Genomic DNA, 18,636 nt, shown 5'->3' with positions numbered 1-18,636 from the left:
ACCCATCATGGTGCCCACCTACAACGGCGTAGTGAGCTCGTGGAGTCACGGTCTTTCAAAGCTAGGGACAGCTACTCCCTTTGACATAGTGTACATTTTAACTGAGTGCGGACCGATTTTGCCTGCCACGAGATGGTAATTGGTAGATTCCGGTGAGTCGATGGAACCCTCGGCGCTGTCCACGCGACGGCATGTGGCGAATTGCGCCTCTGGTTCTAGTGTTCTGGCTTATTGGCAAGATATTAGAGGACATTTAGGGCTTCGAGCCCTACACATGCCGCTCGAGGATACAGAAAATTGTGGTTTAGAAACGGAAGCATTTGGATGAAAATGCACTATGACGAATCGAGTGCTGCCACGGGTGACAATGATGACTGTTTATGCCTGGCCATTTAAAAATGATGTCTTCAGTCCCGCCATACCATTTAACCCTTTCAGCCCTGGATTTTTTATTTTGAGCAAAAACTGTTTTGCTGCAAGTTTTCGTACAGCTTTGAATCTCAGAAGCACAAAAATGAAATATTGCGCTAATAGTGCAAGTATTTATTTATTTAGAGGCCTGACAATTAGGTAGTTCATTAGGCAATTAAAATGTTTCTTTCTTGTAAAAAAATTTTTCCTTTTTGCTGCAAAACCAATAGCATACTGATATTACAGAAAAAATATAAAGGTGGTAAACCAAGTATTATAAATTTACTGACATTTTTACAAACCCGAATTTTCGTTTCCTCACCCGCCCTGTCGTTCCACCCTGCGTCCACTGAAGCTTCTGCTGTTTCATGCCGTCCAGCCACATAAAACCTCAACAATAGGGATGTCTATCGCAAGAGGAACCATTGAACAACACTCGCACAGAAAACTAGGAGTTTTCGTTTTGTTTTTAAGGCGCCAGAGGATATTGTGTGTTGTGTCGTCAAATGACGACGCCATGGCCGAAATGGTTCATGTTCTGAAGCCACCTCAAACGAGCGGTTTCGAGAAGACGGGTACATTTGAGCTGGGCATACGTTGTGAAAAAAGGCTTTGAGTTCCTGTGTTGGCTGGGCTGAGGCTTTCCCTCACAGCTACCCTCCTTTAAGGCTACGTCTGCGCCAATTTTAAATGTATCCGGGGTACAAGAAGGGAATGAGCACGTACGCCCCACCAAATGGCACGTGGCGCCAAAGCAGAGGGCACCAACTTCGGTTAAAGAAAAAGCTATGCATTTAAAAATTCAGGCAATTTATTTCCATGTGGCTATGGCGAAGCCCACGCCTATTCTAGTTGTTGTTGTTCTTTCTAATTATGCCAAATTACTCCACAAGAGGACTGGCCAATGAACAAATGCGGGAGAAGGGAAAAATCAAAACCGTTTCACTCAATTGGAAAGCTGGTAAATCTCCCGCTGGCAATGCGCCAGTAATGATGATCATCGTGGATTTACCATGCGAGTAAAGTGTTCATCCCCGTAAGGGGCAGGCATGGCTTCAGTCTCGCTTCGGTCATTTTTCCGTAAACCATTTGTTCCCGTTAAGCCCGGGAGAATGAACACGTGCGGTGAAGGAAACCACTGACGTCCACTTCGACTTGACTTTCGAAAAACCCCGTGATTTGACTCCGTTTGCTGCCGTTCCCCGAACTCAGTCGGACGTCGCCATGACTGGCCCTGACCACCCACCTACGACCGACCGGAACCTTTAACGGGACGCAGATATGCGCAGTCATGTCCCAGGTACCACGCTTGGGATAAAATGTATGCGCACAAGTACCAAGCTGTTGATGACCTGGACTCCTTGCGTTCGTTGTGAAAGGTTGTGAGCGCTGCTGTTACGAGGGTACTAAAGGCAGCGACTAAGCTGCAGCAAATGTCCTCACTGTCAGCGTTGTACTTGCAGTTGGCTATCAACGAGCACGTACAGAGAGACGCCGAAATCAACACGCTGTTCGATAGTGTAAGGGAGCTTCTGGAAAGAGACGAGTTTGAACATGATTGCTACGACATTTTGCACTACCAGGAAAGATATGCGGGGCCCTCAGTCGCCTACATGAACAGGATCCACTAAGTCGTCCTTGTTTGCGGTACACGTGGCCCTGTGATCTTCACGCTTAGTTTTCTCTGTGACACACGGAGCTAACTCGTCTCCTTCCAGCAGCTCACCTGCCATATTGTTCAGCTTGTTGAGTTCGGCGTAGGTCAGCTGCTGAAAGGACACGAGTTCGAACAAGATTGCTACGACATTTCACACTACGAGGAAAGGATACGCGGGTCCCTTAGTTTTTTTTGCGATCTGCTTTGATCGACATGCGGGCAGCCGGCATTAGGTATGCGGGAAAGAAAACTTCACCCCGTCCACATGGCCCCACATTCGTCGGATCGCACACATCAACTTCGCCGGTTGTCTTGCCGATGCTTCATGTTTCAAGTTTGAACGGTGAGCCACAAGGGTTCAAGGGGTTCCGGGTCCGTGTCAAGAGGACGGACAACAGCCACGTTCCAGATATTGCAACTTGGCAGCCATAACTAAAGTAGCGTCGAGCATTGCAGCGGAAAACAACTGAAAAATGCGATGCTACGCCAGCCCCACATAACGACCACTCTGCTACTCCCAACCAAGTAGATGACGGCACGTGTAAAGTGAAAGACGCGAACGACAGAATCGACCCGCCACCGTGTGAGGTTGAGTTCCAGTACATATTTGTTCCGGACTTCATGAAGAATTAAGCGTAACCGTACCTTCGGGAAAGCAGGATTGCGGAAATTGCAGAAGTAGGCCGGGAAGTTGCACCCAAACGCAAATTGGTGTCTTTCCCTCTACCCCGCTTCTCTACTACCTCCCTCTACCCTCTACCACCTCCTGTAGCCAGAAACGTTGAACCGTCTTTGGAGACTATTCTCGTCATGCCGCGGAGACAGGCAGGCTAGCTGGAGAATCAGGAGAATCATGTTCTGAGCTGACGCCTACGAATAAGAAGCGATCGTCAGGAACGGCACTTAAAGAAAAGAAAACCGAAAGAAGGAACAAAACTGATCTAGGAACCCTGATCCACTCAAAGGCATTTCATGTATCCTATGGTTACATTCAGGGCATTCACAGCAAGATTCAAGGAAGGGAAATCTTTCAGGAAGGAGGGTGCAGAGTTAGGTTGTCGTCCGCGCCAGAGTGTAGGTGCTTTGCTCTCTATCAAAGCGGTAAGACGGCACAAGCACCGCTGGAGGCCAAAAGGGACAGTGTTTGCCCGCAGCTGTACACGGAAGAGCTTCTGGACCAAAAATTGGGATTGTGGACACGTTGTTTACTCACCATGAACTATCTTGCAGGCATGGAAGGAGGATGAAATCACAGCCGGGTATTCACCTTTTCGCAGTACAAAGGATAAGAGTTGTGAAGCTCCAAATCGCTTTTTAAAGCTGCGTCGGTGTACAGAGATGTTCAAGAAGAGTGTAAGCAAGGCATCAGGACGTATTGACCAGAGCCCACATGACGCTCAAGCTTTTATATTACCTGTGAGATTCTCTGCGCGTATATCATTCGACAAGACACGTACTAGAGGACCATGTTGTAGCTTGGCCGATACGTGGTCGTGGTTCCAGCTGGAGAAGCTGTCGACTGGCCTGCAAGTTGAGGGGTCGCCTACGTAAGGCTAACCTGTGAAGCGAACTTCACCTGCCAGCGTTTACGCAATCGTCCCGCCGTATAACTTGGCGGCTCTCACGCGACTCCCAACCCGCCGTGCGCAAAGTCGCGCGTGGCTCAGGGTTCGGGCGAAAAAGGACACCACGGACTCGCAACAAACAATCAACAGGTTTATTATAGCTAATATCGTTGCGCGTGCAAACAGACCAGCAGCCACAGCAGGGAGGATAGTCCTGTCCTACTGCAGCGTTCTCGCAAGGGAAGACAAACGGTTTGGCTTACCCAGTGAAGGTCGCGGGGGCGGGTGGTCTCCGAGGTCGGGGCAGGGAGGTCCTTCCTCCAAGAGGTCGATGAGTCGAAAAAGAGCAGGCCCTCGCTCGCAACCTCCGACCTCGGCTCTTGCCGAGGACCGGTTCTTCCCCAACCTCCTCCCAGAGCTACGAGCGCGCCCTCCGAGGCGTCGCGGAGGAAACGGGAACCGAGACCCGAAACGGGTTGTTACCGGGGTGGTTGGCAATGTACCGCGCAGCGCATTGCTGCGAGAAGGTTGCCCCCGTGCCGGCCGCGTCAGCCGGCTTGGCCATAGCCGCCGGCGTGCGCTCGAAGTGGGGAGAGGGGGCAGGGCGCGAGTGCGCTCCCCACATCCCCCCCTCCTTAAGAATCCTCTCCACCCGTAGCGACTCCGCAGGAACGTTTATTCATAAAAAAAAAACAAATCTACTCTTTTTTTTTTTTTTTGACTAGCTTTCCAGCATTGCCTCCAGCATATCGACCTCGCTGGCCGACAGCCCTTCAATCAGGCCGACCTCGCGGCCGGCCGGCTCCCAGGGGCCCGCCGGCAGCCCGGGGCCCGGGGGCGCCTGGGCCAGGGCTCCAGCAGGCCCGACTCCGGCGGCCTCCATGGGCGGCAGGTCCGGGGCGGGGTGCTGCGGCTGCAGGCTCGCAGCCGGCGGGTCCGGGAGCCCGTTCGGGGCAGCGGCAGCAGGCGGCAGGACGGGGGCGGCGGCTCCGGGCGGTACATCCGGGGCGGCGGCCACGGGCGGTAGGGCCGGGGCAGCGGCGAGAGGCCGCGGGCCCGTAGCTGGGGCCGGCGGGGGGCCCTGGGCGGAGGCGTGGACAGTTGCCACCTGCAGGAGCCAGAGCGCAAACTCCGGCTCCTGGGCCGCCCTCCGAACCATCAACTCCGCCGCGGTTCCGCCGGGCCCCTGGGGTGGTGGTGGTGGTGGTGGTGCGGCGGCCGAAGAGGAGGCGCCCGCCGCCTGCGTCCGGGCCCGGTGAAGGGGCCCCGTGCGGTGACATTGGTGCAGCAAAACCGCGCCGCATCCGCACAGCTGGGTGCCCGGTGGAAGGGGCAAGGAAGCCCCCTCCGCCGCCCGGTCAGCGTCCGCCACCGTCCGCCCCTGGAACGGCCGGAACAGGCGCTCCGGCGCCATCCCGACCCGGGCCCGCTCCTGGCGCCGCCACGGCCTCCAAGAGGCGTACGCCACCGGCGCCTCAGTGCCGGCCTGATGCGTCCAGGTCGCCACGTCGGACGACGCAGGCCGCTGAGGCGGCTGAGGCGCCGGGCCAGTCGATCGCGGCGAGCCGCGCTGCCGGGCCGGAGAGCGAGCGGGCCGGCGGGGCGAATTCTCTTGCCGGCGACGGGGAGAAGTGGGCGGCCGCTGAGGGGGGTTGCTGGGGGCCATGATTCTATACTGCAAACACCCCCCCAAAAAGAAACATTCATGACGCTGCTCTGGCAGCACGTGCTGCCTCGTCGTGCGTGTATCCCGAGCGAAATCGATCAGGGATCAACGCAAGAAGTCCTACGTTCACCTAAACGCCGCCTTACGAGCAAAGTATTCGCATGCACGTGCACAGAAAACATTCAGTAAGGCGTGCACTCGCGCAAGAACGGTTAGGGTTTCCGCCTGTTGCGCAAGTCGTAGCGCTCTATCGGGCTCGTTGGTCGGCCCCCGTTTCGGCGCTGTGCCGGCGGTCGGCGGAGGAGCGCATTCTCCCCCCACTCGCTTCCTCGCGCTGAGTAGCGCTTGAGGTCGCACACATGTACGGGCCCACCTGTCGGTTTCCCCTTCATGTCCACGAGCCTGTACACAAGGGAGGAAACCTTTTCTCGAACTCGGTAGGGCCCTGTCCACTTTTTTGCCAGCGAAGCAGCAAATTGCTTGCTCGCGTCACTGAGCACGTGATTGCGCCGCAGCACCAAGTCACCCACCTCGTAGCGAACATCGCGGTGCGAACGGTCGTACTGCGCTTTCTGCTGCGCTCTAGCGGTGGAGAGATTGTGACGGGCGTTGAGCAGGGCCTCCGTCAACCTGGCGCGCAGCTTTGTCGCGTACTCAGCGGGTGCTGAGGAAACAACCGGCGCTCCGCTGCGGTCCGTTAGAATGCGGTCCATCGGATTCAGCAGTTCCCTCCCCAGGTTGAGCGAAACGGGCGCGTACCCGGTCGAGCGGTTCACCGTGGTACGCAAGGCGAACCCCAGCTCAGAGATGTGAGCATCCCAGTCCCTGTGTTCCTCGGCGAACGCAACGAGCATGTGCTTGACGTTGCGATTGACCCTCTCCGTGGGATTCGACTGGGCATGATAAGTGGTCGTCTTCCTGTGCTTAATTCCGAGTGCAGCACAGGAGTCTACGAACACTTTCGCAGTGAAGTAGGACGCATTGTCCGTTATCAGCTGCTCGGGAAAACCAAACCTGGTAAACACCTCCATTAGTTTCCCCATGACCACCTGTGCCGTCAGCTTCCTAAGGGGGAAAAGTTCAACCCACTTGCTGAAGTGATCCGTGACGACCAGCAAGAATTTGTTCCTGCTTGGCGTAATGGGGTAGGGCCCCATTATGTCACATGCCACGATTTGCCAGGGCGTCTGGCTACCGATTGGCTGCATGAGGCCGGGTGCTCGACCGCCCCGGGGCTTCACGCTTTGGCACACATGGCATGTACGGGCGTAACGGATCGCGTCCCGTTTCATGCCAACCCAGGTAGCAAAGCGGCACAACTTGAGATAAGTCTTGGGGCCGCTCGCGTGCCCAGCGATGCACGTGTCGTGAAAGTAGCGCAGCAGCGCCCCTTGCAACGTGCTCGGGATTACCACCTTGAACGACTCGCTTGTGTCGCTCTCTGATGGAATGTACCTCAGCAGGACGCCGTCTGAATCCAGCAGATAGGAATCTAACGCGCCTACAGCATTACTAGCTGTATCACAGCGCTCCGCACTGACAGCAATACCAGCTGCCCCCTTGTGCGCGGCGGCCCGGCCGCCCGGCTCCCGGAGCCCGTCGAACACCTTTCGACAAAAAGAATCCCTCTGCTGAGCTTCTAACAGCTCCCTTCTGCTGAACGCGATACCAACGGGACTGACGAAGTCTACGTGGTTAACGCTGTCGCCTGGAATCGACGGAGAGTCCGCCTTCCTTTCATCGCCTACGGCACGAAGTTCGTTACCGCTCTCGGCCTGGCTGCTTGGTTTCGCGGAGCGGGCGTGTGTGCCCGCCTCGCTTTGAATGGGCGCTCGCGAAAGAGCGTCAGCCACGACGTTGTTCTTGCCCTTTCGGTAGCGCACGGTGAAGTCATAACGCTGCAACAACAACGCCCAACGCGCTAAACGGCCACTTGGCTCGTTCAGGCGCCGCAGCCAAGTGAGCGCCATGTGATCCGTTTCGATCACAAAAGGCACTCCGTCGACATAATAGTCGAACTTCCGCAGAGCAAAAACTATCGCAAGACACTCTTTCTCTGTCACCGAATAGTTCCTCTCTGCCGGCGTTAACGAACGACTTGCGAACGCTACGGGACGAAGCGCGCCCTCGTGTTCCTGAAGCAAAACTGCTCCCAAGCCCAAGTCGCATGCATCCGTTTGGATTACGAACTCCCTGTTTAAGTCAGGCAGCTGTAGCTCGGCCGTGTCCGCGAGCACTCTGACGAGTTTGCGAAGTGCAGACTCCTGCTCCGGACCCCAACTCCAAGGTTCCCCTTTCCTTAACAACTTCGTTAAAGGGGCTTGTAGCGCGGCGCAATCTGGAATGAACTGGCGATAAAAGTTCGCCATTCCCAGAAAGCGTCGCAGGCCGCTCACATCTGTCGGCGACGGGAACTCCAGAAGTGCCCGGAGCTTATCCGCGCTTGGCAAAATGCGGCCGCGGTCGATTGTAAACCCTAATAACTCTATTCGGGTTTTTGCGATCTGCGCCTTGGCCGGGTTCAGAGTGATACCCGCCGACCTGAGCCTCTCAAGGATGTCCCTCAAATGCTCCAAATGCTCCTCGAACGTTTTCGAGTACACCACAACGTCGTCCAGGTACGCTAGGGCATGCTGCCACTTTGCGTCCCCCAGAACGCGGTCCATCAGGCGCTGATAGGTTGCGGGCGCTCCCACCAAGCCGAACGACATGCGGGTGAACTCAAAAAGCCCTCGGTGACAAGTAAAGGCTGTCTTTTCCATGTCCCGCTCGTCCATTTCCACCTGAAAGTACCCGCGGCTGGCATCGAGCGTCGTAAAGTACTTCGCTCCGCCGAGGTTGGAAACTAGGGAGGAAATGTCCGGTAGAGGATACGCATCCTTGCGCGTAAACTCATTCAACCGTCGGTAGTCGACACAAAGGCGGAAAGTTCCGTCTTTCTTTTCAACAAGCACTACCGGAAAACCCCATGGGCTGTCAGATCGCCGAACAACACCTGTCTGCAGGAGTTCGTCTAGGGCACTGTCTAGACCTCTCCGCTTAGTCTGGCTGATTGGCCGTGGATTACATTTCCAGGGCTGCGCATCCCCCGTATCTATCCTATGCTTGACCAGCTTGGTGCAGCCAGGACGATCGGTAAACATCGCGTCGTACTCGTACAACAACGACGACAGGCGCGCCTGCTCCCTCTTTGTTAGGCTAGTCGCTGCAGATAAAAGCGGGTGCGTCCCCTCTTGGCTCGCTGCAGCGCAGGTCTCCCCCGCGTCAGTGCGTTGAACTGCCTGCCCCGTCTCAGCAGCAGCCGCACCCATTGTCCGCGCGGCTGCAGTCGCTGGGGGCTCTTTGCGGCTTAGTGGCCTGTCGTGCTCGTCGCCTGCCTGAGTCATTTTCGCGGGGCGCGGTGCCTCCGAGTCTGCTGGCGGCCTAACAAAAGCTTTGAGCGCACCGGTGGCTCGCTCCCGGTACCCTCCGTTAGCAATATCCAGTACGATGCCCGTTTTGGTCAAAAAGTCTCGACCCAAAATAATGGGCACCGTCAGGCCGGGAAGATGAACTAGGCGTTGTCGCCTTACACGTCTCTCCCACCGAACAACAAGCCTCGCGGCACCGCTCGATTGTGCTGTGCCGCTCGCAAGCCGAAATGTTGTGCCGCACGCTCGGAGATGAACTTTGTTCTCTTGGAGATGCGCTAACACTTCGTCGCCGAACAAAGAAGCACTTGCCCCAGTGTCTAACAAAGCGGCGAACTTCTTGCGAGCTATGGTTAACTCTATGTACGGCGCCGGCCCGTCGGCGGAACTTCCAACACGACAAGCCAACGGCGCGAGTGTAGCATTCATACTCGTGACGACCGCCGGCTGCCCAATGTGATTTACCGGCGGCCCCTTCCGTTTCCCGAACGCCCGTGGTCTCGGGGCGGCGGGTGCCTACAGTCGCGGACAAAATGACCAGGCTCATCGCAGCGGTAGCAGCGGTTGCTACGGCCTTGCCGCTGGTTGCCCCGATCGCGCGGAGCATCGCGCTCGGGGGCGAGCGGAGGTTGCACGCTCGGCCTCGGATCCGCGTGCTGGCCTCGGCGCGGCTGGTTGCGCTCCGCGGTAGCATGTGCTGACCGTAACGCGTACGAGTAGGGGTCTAGGGCGCGATCTGACAATTCCCAGTTGTCTCGAAATTGTTCATCCGCGACCGCTACCGACCCGTCTGTCCTGTTCGACCGCGCCGAATGCGCGCCTGTCCACGCGCAACGAGGCTCGAGTGAGTGAGCCGCGGGCGGTGGTGGCCGATAAGCTCGCGCAGCGAGGATGTCTCCCTGAATACGCTTAGCTTCGGAGGCAAGTTCATCCAAATTTCTGAAGCCGCCGCCTCTCAGGTAAGCCGCGAAAGTCGGGTGAGCTTGTCGCGTGACGCGCTCCACCTTCTCCGCGTTCGTGGCGAGTGGTTCCGCGAGACGATAAAGTTCGTCCATGGCCCTTACGTACTCCAGCAGCGATTCGTCCGGATGCTGGGTGCGTTGCTCCAACTCTCGCCTCAGGCGGTACTCATAGTTAGCGGGCAGGAATTCGTCGCGGAATTTCGCGCGGAAATCCTCCATAGAGCGCGAGCGCTCTCCCACCAACCGGAACCACCGCGCCGCTTTGTCCGTCAGCGACACGGGAACAATGCGCTCGAGTATTTCGGCGTCCCCTAATCCCATCGCCTGCTGATACTGCTGCAGGCGATCGAGATACTCGTTCGCGCTGACGCGATCGTGGTAGCCTGTGTAGGTAGGAACGTCTACCTTCACGCGCGGTCTCTCCGCTCGCGCGGGTGCCTGCAGTGTTGTCTGCATCACGACCGTCATGCTCTGAATGAGGCGCATCGCATCCTGCAAAAGCGCCTCGCTCGTCGGCCGACTAGCGTTAGCCGAAACCGGAGGTGCAGCTGTCGCTGGTCCGTTCGGGGGCAGCGGTGACCCCGTGGATACCGCTAATTCTGGTATAGCGCTGCGGTCAGCGCTCCCCGCGTCGGGCCCGTTCTCCGCCGTCGCGTTGGCGGCGGGCATACCCTGACTAGGAACGGAAACGGGTGGATGCAAACCGCCGGCGTCAGCAGCTGAATCTCGCAAATTTGCGACCCCGGCCATAAACTCCCGACGCTCTGCTGCTAGTTCTGACAAGACGCGTAGAGCCTCACACGACTCGCCGTCTGCCATCCTTTGTTCGGGTCCCGACAGTCGTTCCCCGCCAAAAGTCAAAGTCCGGATTTCCGATTTCGCCCCACGTTCGGGCGCCAAGATGAGGGGTCGCCTACGTAAGGCTAACCTGTGAAGCGAACTTCACCTGCCAGCGTTTACGCAATCGTCCCGCCGTATAACTTGGCGGCTCTCACGCGACTCCCAACCCGCCGTGCGCAAAGTCGCGCGTGGCTCAGGGTTCGGGCGAAAAAGGACACCACGGACTCGCAACAAACAATCAACAGGTTTATTATAGCTAATATCGTTGCGCGTGCAAACAGACCAGCAGCCACAGCAGGGAGGATAGTCCTGTCCTACTGCAGCGTTCTCGCAAGGGAAGACAAACGGTTTGGCTTACCCAGTGAAGGTCGCGGGGGCGGGTGGTCTCCGAGGTCGGGGCAGGGAGGTCCTTCCTCCAAGAGGTCGATGAGTCGAAAAAGAGCAGGCCCTCGCTCGCAACCTCCGACCTCGGCTCTTGCCGAGGACCGGTTCTTCCCCAACCTCCTCCCAGAGCTACGAGCGCGCCCTCCGAGGCGTCGCGGAGGAAACGGGAACCGAGACCCGAAACGGGTTGTTACCGGGGTGGTTGGCAATGTACCGCGCAGCGCATTGCTGCGAGAAGGTTGCCCCCGTGCCGGCCGCGTCAGCCGGCTTGGCCATAGCCGCCGGCGTGCGCTCGAAGTGGGGAGAGGGGGCAGGGCGCGAGTGCGCTCCCCACAAAGTACAACGTGCTGTTGCGCGCTTCTACAGTCGCAGACACGAACGTTGCGCACGGGAGGATGGAAAATCTCCCGCTTGTCATGCACAGTCATTATCATCATCGTAGATTTACCGTGTCAGTAAAGTGATTGTCCCCGTAACGGGCCGCCATGGATTCGGTCTCGCTTTGGTCGTTCTTCCGTTAACAAAACGTGATGGAAGTTAACGGCTGTGATTCGCCATAATAGGCTGTAGCGGTGCTATCCGCTCACTGCTACCACCCAGTGAAATTCAAATTTTCTGCGTTCGCAGTGCTGGCGCGCCCCCTTGCCTGTAAATTCCGCCAGTGTGAGTTCTCTTCTTTTTGTGCTTGCTCATCCCTTCTCGCACATGCCAGCGTTGCACTACCACATGTTTCGCTCACTATCGTAAAGACCAACCCAAGAAGCATTCGTAACGAAATGAACGCGGGTGCTGCCGTTAATAACGTATATTTCGCCTAAATGTGCCCGCGGTTTTCTCTGCGCTAAAATACGGGTTAAATGTATGACACGCGCCAGTGATTCACGAGTTTAGAACGCTTGTAACTGCATAAACTGCTTGGATTTCTAAACCTCTGTGGGATGCTGCGACGACAGCCACTACGACGAAACGATGTGAGGCTATACTTGGGTTCACAAAGTTATCTTCTGAACCCAACCTTCTTGTTTATGTAATTTCGCCACAAGCACATGTTCTTTCTTGTCGTCATCGTTCTAGTTGGTGTAACATGACACCATAAAATTTGTACGCCACGTCCCGTGATATTATGAAGATTGCACATTCGCTTAAATACTGTAAATTCTTCAGCAACAACTGAAAATCAGCAGCAAAAAAACGAAGTTGACGGGGGCTGAACTACCCATTCGTAATAAAGTAAAATATTGTACCAACGCAGTGAATTTAGGCAGTGAATCAATCAACCTAACCCCTTGTGAAGCCAAAAGGACCGATAGGTAGGGGGTTAGCAGCAGCTACGAACAATAACATCTGCAGCCAAATAAGATACGAACTATAGTCTCCGCTAACGAACTCCAATCTGTGTACCTGGCGTTATAAAACCAGCGTCTTTAGGGTGTATTACCTAGATTTCCTACCGCGCGGCGGCGCCGATCCAACAAGCGCAGTTCTACTGTGCCGCAGAGGCTGCGCAGAGAGGCTGCGCAGAGGCTGTGCCGCAGAGCCTGCACTGCATTATGGCAGTCAATATTTTGCCCCGCCTTCTTGGCGCCTGCATATCGCAGAAAAAAATTCAGTGCAGTCTAGGAGATTTACCAGAAAGTGTGTGGGGAGTCGCCCAAGCTTTCTAGGATTTGTACTCGATTATTCCTATAGAAATTTTGATTGAACGGTTAATATTATATTCGCCGAAAGAGCCCTCGTGGAGAATTGTACAATACATTCTATCATTCGCCGCCATAGAAAAAAGCGTTCTCATCAGTAATTCTGGGGACATAAAACACATAAAAATACTTACCCTGTTTCCGCATCAGATGGTTATAGTCAGAAATGAGGCATGTAAAATGAAATGATATTCGGTGTATCTCAAGAAATTATTCCGGAAGCATTTATATAAATTGCCTAACTAAACAAAACAAATAGCGATGTTTGCACGAGAGTTGCAAGGCTGGACTAAAGGAGAGCTGAAGAGCTTCCGCAATGACCAAGCGTGTTTCACGATAGCCCACTACAGGTTGACGCTGGGTAGACAGTTTGACTCCTTCAAGAACTGCGCAGAGACGGAGACGTATGGAGTGACAGAGTAGTGCGCGGTTTGGAATTTATCGCATGGCTGATTTTGGAGTATTCAAAGCGTGTTTCGTGATCTTGTTCCGCCTATATTATTTGTTTTATTTAAACCGACAAAAACACTTAAGGTCATCAATGGAATTTTCGTCGCCGCAGGCGGTATTTGTTGTCACAGCCACACAAAATTCTCTAACCTACGTACCTCGCGGTCGTACAATGCGGACCTCACCTTTATTTGGAACTCAGGTGGAGTAAGCACGTAACGCGTTCAACCCACCAAAATGAGGTCACCACAGCACCTCACCCTATCTCATACTCCTCAAGAAGAGCGCAGAATCCCTGGATAGCCCCATAAAGCCGACGCCCCAACTTACACGCCACAATCACATAAGATATCTTCGCAGCCGTGGGTGGGGGAATATTTCTAACTCGACCAGCGGTCGTTCGAAGCAACGCACGAAGTAAAATAAATGCAAGGTGATGACATCGAGATAGCGCGACATGAACAACGTTTTTCGCGCAGCTGTACGCTCCTGTCTTAACTTTGGATGGTTGCATTCGTCTCATGAACTTATAATTTGTTCAAGCACTGCCTGAGTTTTCAACTGGAAACATAAAAACCTGCCCGGTGCGCTTGCTTTCATCGTGTTGTCTGCATCGGTTCTGCAATTGCAGAAAGCGGGAAGTGCGTAGTCCAGAATTTCGAAGCGAAACCTATGGTGGCTACTCGTTACGGCAAGGCATTCGCAAACCCGCAAATAATGCACAAAAAGACCTTCCATATTGGCATTCTATGCAACAACTCGCAGCAAACTACGTTTCGCGTCTGAAAACGCGCAGCCTCTGCGGCACACTGGAACTGTGCTTGTTGCATCGGCGCCGCCGCGCGGTCGAACATCTACGTAATACACCCTAAAGACGCTGGTTTTATAACGCCAGGTACACAGATTGGATTTCGTTAACCGAGACTATTGTTCGTATCTTATTTGGCTGCAGATGTTATTGTTAGTAGCTGCTGCTAACCCGCTACCTATCGGCCCTTTTGGCTTGCCAAGGGGTTAGGTTGACTGATTGACTGCCTAAATTTCCTGAGTTAGATTTCCGGGCGATCCCTAGCCTTGGGGTGCTATGAGATTTCAAGGTACTTTTGCGGGGAAAGACAAAGCTTGGCCTAAGCGGCCCGGCTGTTAAGAAATTGATAAATTATCAAAGAACCACAGAATTTGGTGTATGTGCTCAGAAAACTTCCATTTGTTTTGATTGTTACCCCAGGCCTGGGTAATAAGAAAGAACAATGTTGCAAACAAATGCACCAAATCATTATTTAATCTGAACCGCATGCAGACAAAACAATTACTTTTACAGCAAGAATGACGACTACGAAATTGACAATCACCTGGTTGGTACAACAATATGGTTACTGTGTGAAACTTCAATAGCCTGAGCACTGTTTTTACGGGTTCCTTACTGGAATGAACCAGTTTAAGAAAAAAGGTAGAAATGCTCCGGTCAGAATTGCGTTAAGGTGGCTACTCTTGTTACCCACCAAAACAAATTATCACTAACCCATCCTATTTCTCTTAGAGCTTCGCCGCAGATTCTTGTTATTTGAAACTACTACGATTACTAACATCCCCAAAACTTCTTGGTTTCACAAATTTCTAACAAAAAGGCCAGGCAATCTCCACTAAAGTAAAACCGAGATAGAAGCGAAGGATCCAGTGTATAGGTGTATTTAAAGATTGTAATTCTCTCTGTTGTCAAATGGCGTGTGCAGATTGGGCAACGGAGACGTGCCTGTGGAAGCAGCAATCGCGCTCTTGCTTAGGCGGTGGCATCCTATTTACGTTGAATCGAATTTGAGCAGCAAGACATTGGAAAACGAGTATAGCCATGTTTTATTACTTAGAGCGTGTTTCCCTGCGTATAAGTATAGTGACCACATGAGACGACAACGGACCTAATATTCAGGGGAAATCCCCAAGCTGTATAGCTTTCATTTGTAGCCGTATGGCTGCATTTAGGTGGATGTCAAACTTTCCTTTACATGAGACGACAACGTATTAAGACGCGGACAGCCCTAGCCCCTATTTGGCACCACCACTAAAAGACCTTCAGTGATATTTCAGTATATCTCTGTATACTATGTATGTAAATAATGAGTCGTATGCCTAATCTGCATCAGACATGTATCTTGGACAAAGAGATGCTTCCATGCACATTTAGCTATTCTGATAAGGTACTTTTCATTTCCATAAAACTATTTCTTTTTTTACTTTTCTGATCCTGCTTTATTGTTGTGTATTACAGATTTTTCTAAGTTTTACCTGTAATATATTATAACCTGTTGCTAAGCACATTAACAAATATCTTTAATATACCTTAATGTATATTTTAGGGGGGTTTCAGAAAACTTTTTGTCATTGGTTTTGAAAAATGAAATGGTACCCTCAGCGCGCATACCAACACAAGGAGCATGTTGCGCTAATTTTTTCTGTGTGGCTGGAATGTATGGTCATATTACAAAACGAGGTACAATTGATTGATTTTAGGAAGCAATACCTGTCATTTGTTTGCAATAAATGTGCTTCCCTGGACACTCAGCAAACGCTAGCGTGATATCTTCGACCATTTTTTTTTCAGGGTGATGTAATCAACGATGTTCTTCTCGCAGACTTGCAAAACCATACTGACGCTTTCGTGGTACCCAAGCCAAACGACACTAATTTAATTTTCCTTAAAAAAAGTAAAGGCAAACATGGGTGGAAGCGCTTACCTTGTGGAAATTATTCTAAAAACGACCGGAGCTGTGGTTTCTTACAGTTGTAAAGTTTTTATGCAATAAGGTTACCCGAAATGTTTATTTAAAATCTCGCCGAAATAATTTGTAGGTAAATAGCACCACACAGCCATATCTACTTCCCCTGGGCACTTCACACTTTCAAATTACACTTTTATGAAAGTTAGGCCCTAAGAAACGTGGGAAATTATAGATTCCTGGTTATCAACATAATCATCTTCATCAGCCTTGTCCAGTCTACGGCGGATTGAAGGCCACTTCCGAAGATCTCCAAGTTCGTTTGTTTACTGCTTGCTAATTTCACCCTTTCCCGTCCAAATTTCTCTGTTGATCTATTGACAAAGTATTGTCTCATGCACAATGCGGTTCCGGTTGTTTTTAGCCACGCTGTCAAACAGAGACTACCTGGGTTCTCTCCCGTGCGCGTGCCATGACCCACTCTTGTGTATTTTTTCGCTTACCTTGAGTTTGAATGTCTCTTGAAAGAGTCTGTTCTTTAATCGACGCGGTGATTTTCTTATTATCAGCTGCGGTCTTTAGTTACTATTCTCATCAGTCGTTAGGCCACTCTCGGTTTTCTTTCCAGCCGCTTAGTGAGGCTCCAAATTTTTGCCCCATTTGTCGTTCACGAAGAACGCTTCGTTTTCATAGCCGAGTTTTTGTAACCGTGAAAGCTTAGTATACGGGACCGAAAAATTTTTTAAAAATTGGGGCAGGTAATGGTTATTGTGGGGCATTTCGTTTTATGAAAATCAGTACATAGGATGAATCAGAACTTCGGAGGGAACAAGTGCTCTTGGTAGAAAAGAAAACCCCTTCCCCTCGGGCCTGTACCTTCCCAAAAGGAAACTTCCAATGCATGGAATCATCTATAATAGGAAAGCTTGTACACATTTTTGCAATTTGGTGCCTTATACCATCGCCATCAGTGTAAATCAAACATTTTTTTATCTCATTGTGAAGATCGACATGAACCAGGTGTTCCGTTACACTGGATACCTCATTCGGAACTCCCGTAGCCATTTTTATTTATTGGGTGATCAGTGGATCTAGACCCTCCCAAAATGCATTAAGGTCACTTTCAAGCAGGCAACATTGATGGAGCGTGTTCAAGCTTTTGATCCCGTGCTCAGTCCAGTGGTTGTTGAATCCTTTTGACTGGTGGTTGGCGCATACATCCTGATCTTGCCCTAGCGTGGGCGAGGGAATCCCACATGGTAACAAGGACTGCTTATGGTAGAGCTCGAAGACTTTAACCTCACGTCCTGACCATCTGAGCTCCAAGAAATGATTGTACCCTCTTAACGAACCTAGAACCCGGATGCACCCCCGCCGGTGAGCATCCTGCAGCCCTGGATTGAAATCCTGTGCCTCCCGTTTACCAGCCGCGTGGTTTACCACTCGATCAGGTCTGCTTATTTATATTTGTTATATGATATTCCTAAAACGTAAACCGAGAAAATAGTGCAATCCTAACTTTCTGTTGTTTTCCTTAGTCAGGCAAAGTATCCCTGCGCAGTGGCATTGTGTATGTAACCCGTGAAACATCTGACCTGGAGTTTTAGGATACTGGCCTAACCGAATAATGCTGCAACAGTGCAATTCTGAGCGAATCAGGCTTTATCCACTTGGTTCCCAATGCGTAATATTTTGCTTAAGCGTGCTGGAATTTTTTATGGTGCAAACAAACTTCAGACATCACAAATATGAAATCAGAAAAAAATTGGCACATTAGGTTGGACACTAGGACAGACTGGGCACTAGAAAACACTGGACACTGGCTGCCATTATATAACTTGAACAAGCGAGCGACCTTTAGTGCCATGATTTATGGTTCAAGTGAAGACAACAACGTAAAGTTTTTATTGCTATCATTTGTAATAACAACGAAATTACACAGTTTCCGTTCCCTGTACCAAGCTAATGCAGCCACCCGGGATCGACGAGAGTTTACTCAGTGAAACAAATTTTTCTTAGTCCACGGAAGTACGTGCTGCCCAGATCTTTCTAGATCTTTCTAGATCTTTCTAGCTTTCTAGATCGGGCATCCTTTGTCTGTCGATAGTTGGTGTTAAATGCTGAAAAAATCACATGTCCGAAAGAGAAAAAAATATGTTTTGAGTTGTTGCTCCTGTGCAACACGGGCATCAACGGGATAAATGTTCCATAATATTGATTGTACTGAATTTTAAAGCAACACAACTGTTGATGATATTTTTACGTCTAGAAATTCAAGCACCCGCTTTTAGCATTTCGCTTTGCGCTGCCGCTCGGAGGACGACAAGAATGTTTTAAATTAACCCTCCCAATGGGTGAAAAGTTTTATTAGTTCATGCCAAACTGTTGCGTCTAGAGTCTTCAAATTAGCGGACAACATTCAATATTTATAGCGCTTGGTTACTTTGCCTGAATTACCTGACGCGGTGCCTCAGTGGCTAAGGCGTTGCGGTGCTGAGCACGAGGTCGCGGGTTCGATTCCCGGCCGCGGCTGCGGCTTTTCTGATGAAGGCGAAAAGCAAAAACGCCCGTGTGTACGAGATTTCGGCGCACGATAAAGATCCCCAGGTGGTAAAAATTATACCGGAGCCATCAACTACGGCGCGCCTCATCGCCTGCGTTGCGTCAGCGCGTTAAACCCTACAATCAATCAATACTTTGCCTGAATTTAAAAATTATCATATTCCCTGGGAGTAAAACGCGGATTTCATATTTTCTTCTTACCCGATGAATGCCGAAAAATTCTTTGCTATTACAGGAGAACACATACGTGCACAAACAATCTTGCAAGGCCTTTTCTAACGGGAAAATAGGCACTCGGCAAAAACTCTTGCTTCTTTT

At 51.8% G+C, this 18,636-nt stretch overlaps 2 protein-coding genes across 2 annotated transcripts; both read right to left on the bottom strand.

The window, feature by feature from the left end:
* Positions 1–3,676: 3,676 nt before the first annotated feature.
* On the bottom strand, positions 3,677–11,223 carry LOC144160943 (uncharacterized). Its single transcript, XM_077692024.1, has 2 exons — positions 10,870–11,223; positions 3,677–5,308 (listed from the first exon to the last, which is right to left on the bottom strand). Exon 2 carries the CDS (start codon positions 5,297–5,299, stop codon positions 4,355–4,357), a length of 945 nt encoding a protein of 314 aa, XP_077548150.1. The 5' UTR covers positions 5,300–5,308; positions 10,870–11,223; the 3' UTR covers positions 3,677–4,354.
* LOC144160942 (uncharacterized) lies at positions 9,166–10,858 on the bottom strand. Its single transcript, XM_077692022.1, has one exon. It carries the CDS (start codon positions 10,488–10,490, stop codon positions 9,171–9,173), a length of 1,320 nt encoding a protein of 439 aa, XP_077548148.1. The 5' UTR covers positions 10,491–10,858; the 3' UTR covers positions 9,166–9,170.
* Positions 11,224–18,636: the final 7,413 nt, after the last annotated feature.

The sequence above is a fragment of the Haemaphysalis longicornis genome, unplaced genomic scaffold (genome assembly GCF_048455015.1).
Source record: "Haemaphysalis longicornis isolate Haplotype H1 unplaced genomic scaffold, Haemaphysalis longicornis Haplotype H1 scaffold_11, whole genome shotgun sequence".
NCBI lineage: Eukaryota > Metazoa > Arthropoda > Arachnida > Ixodida > Ixodidae > Haemaphysalis > Haemaphysalis longicornis.
The sequence above is the reverse complement of the archived record's forward strand: the minus strand, read 5'-3'. Positions and strand labels throughout refer to the sequence as shown.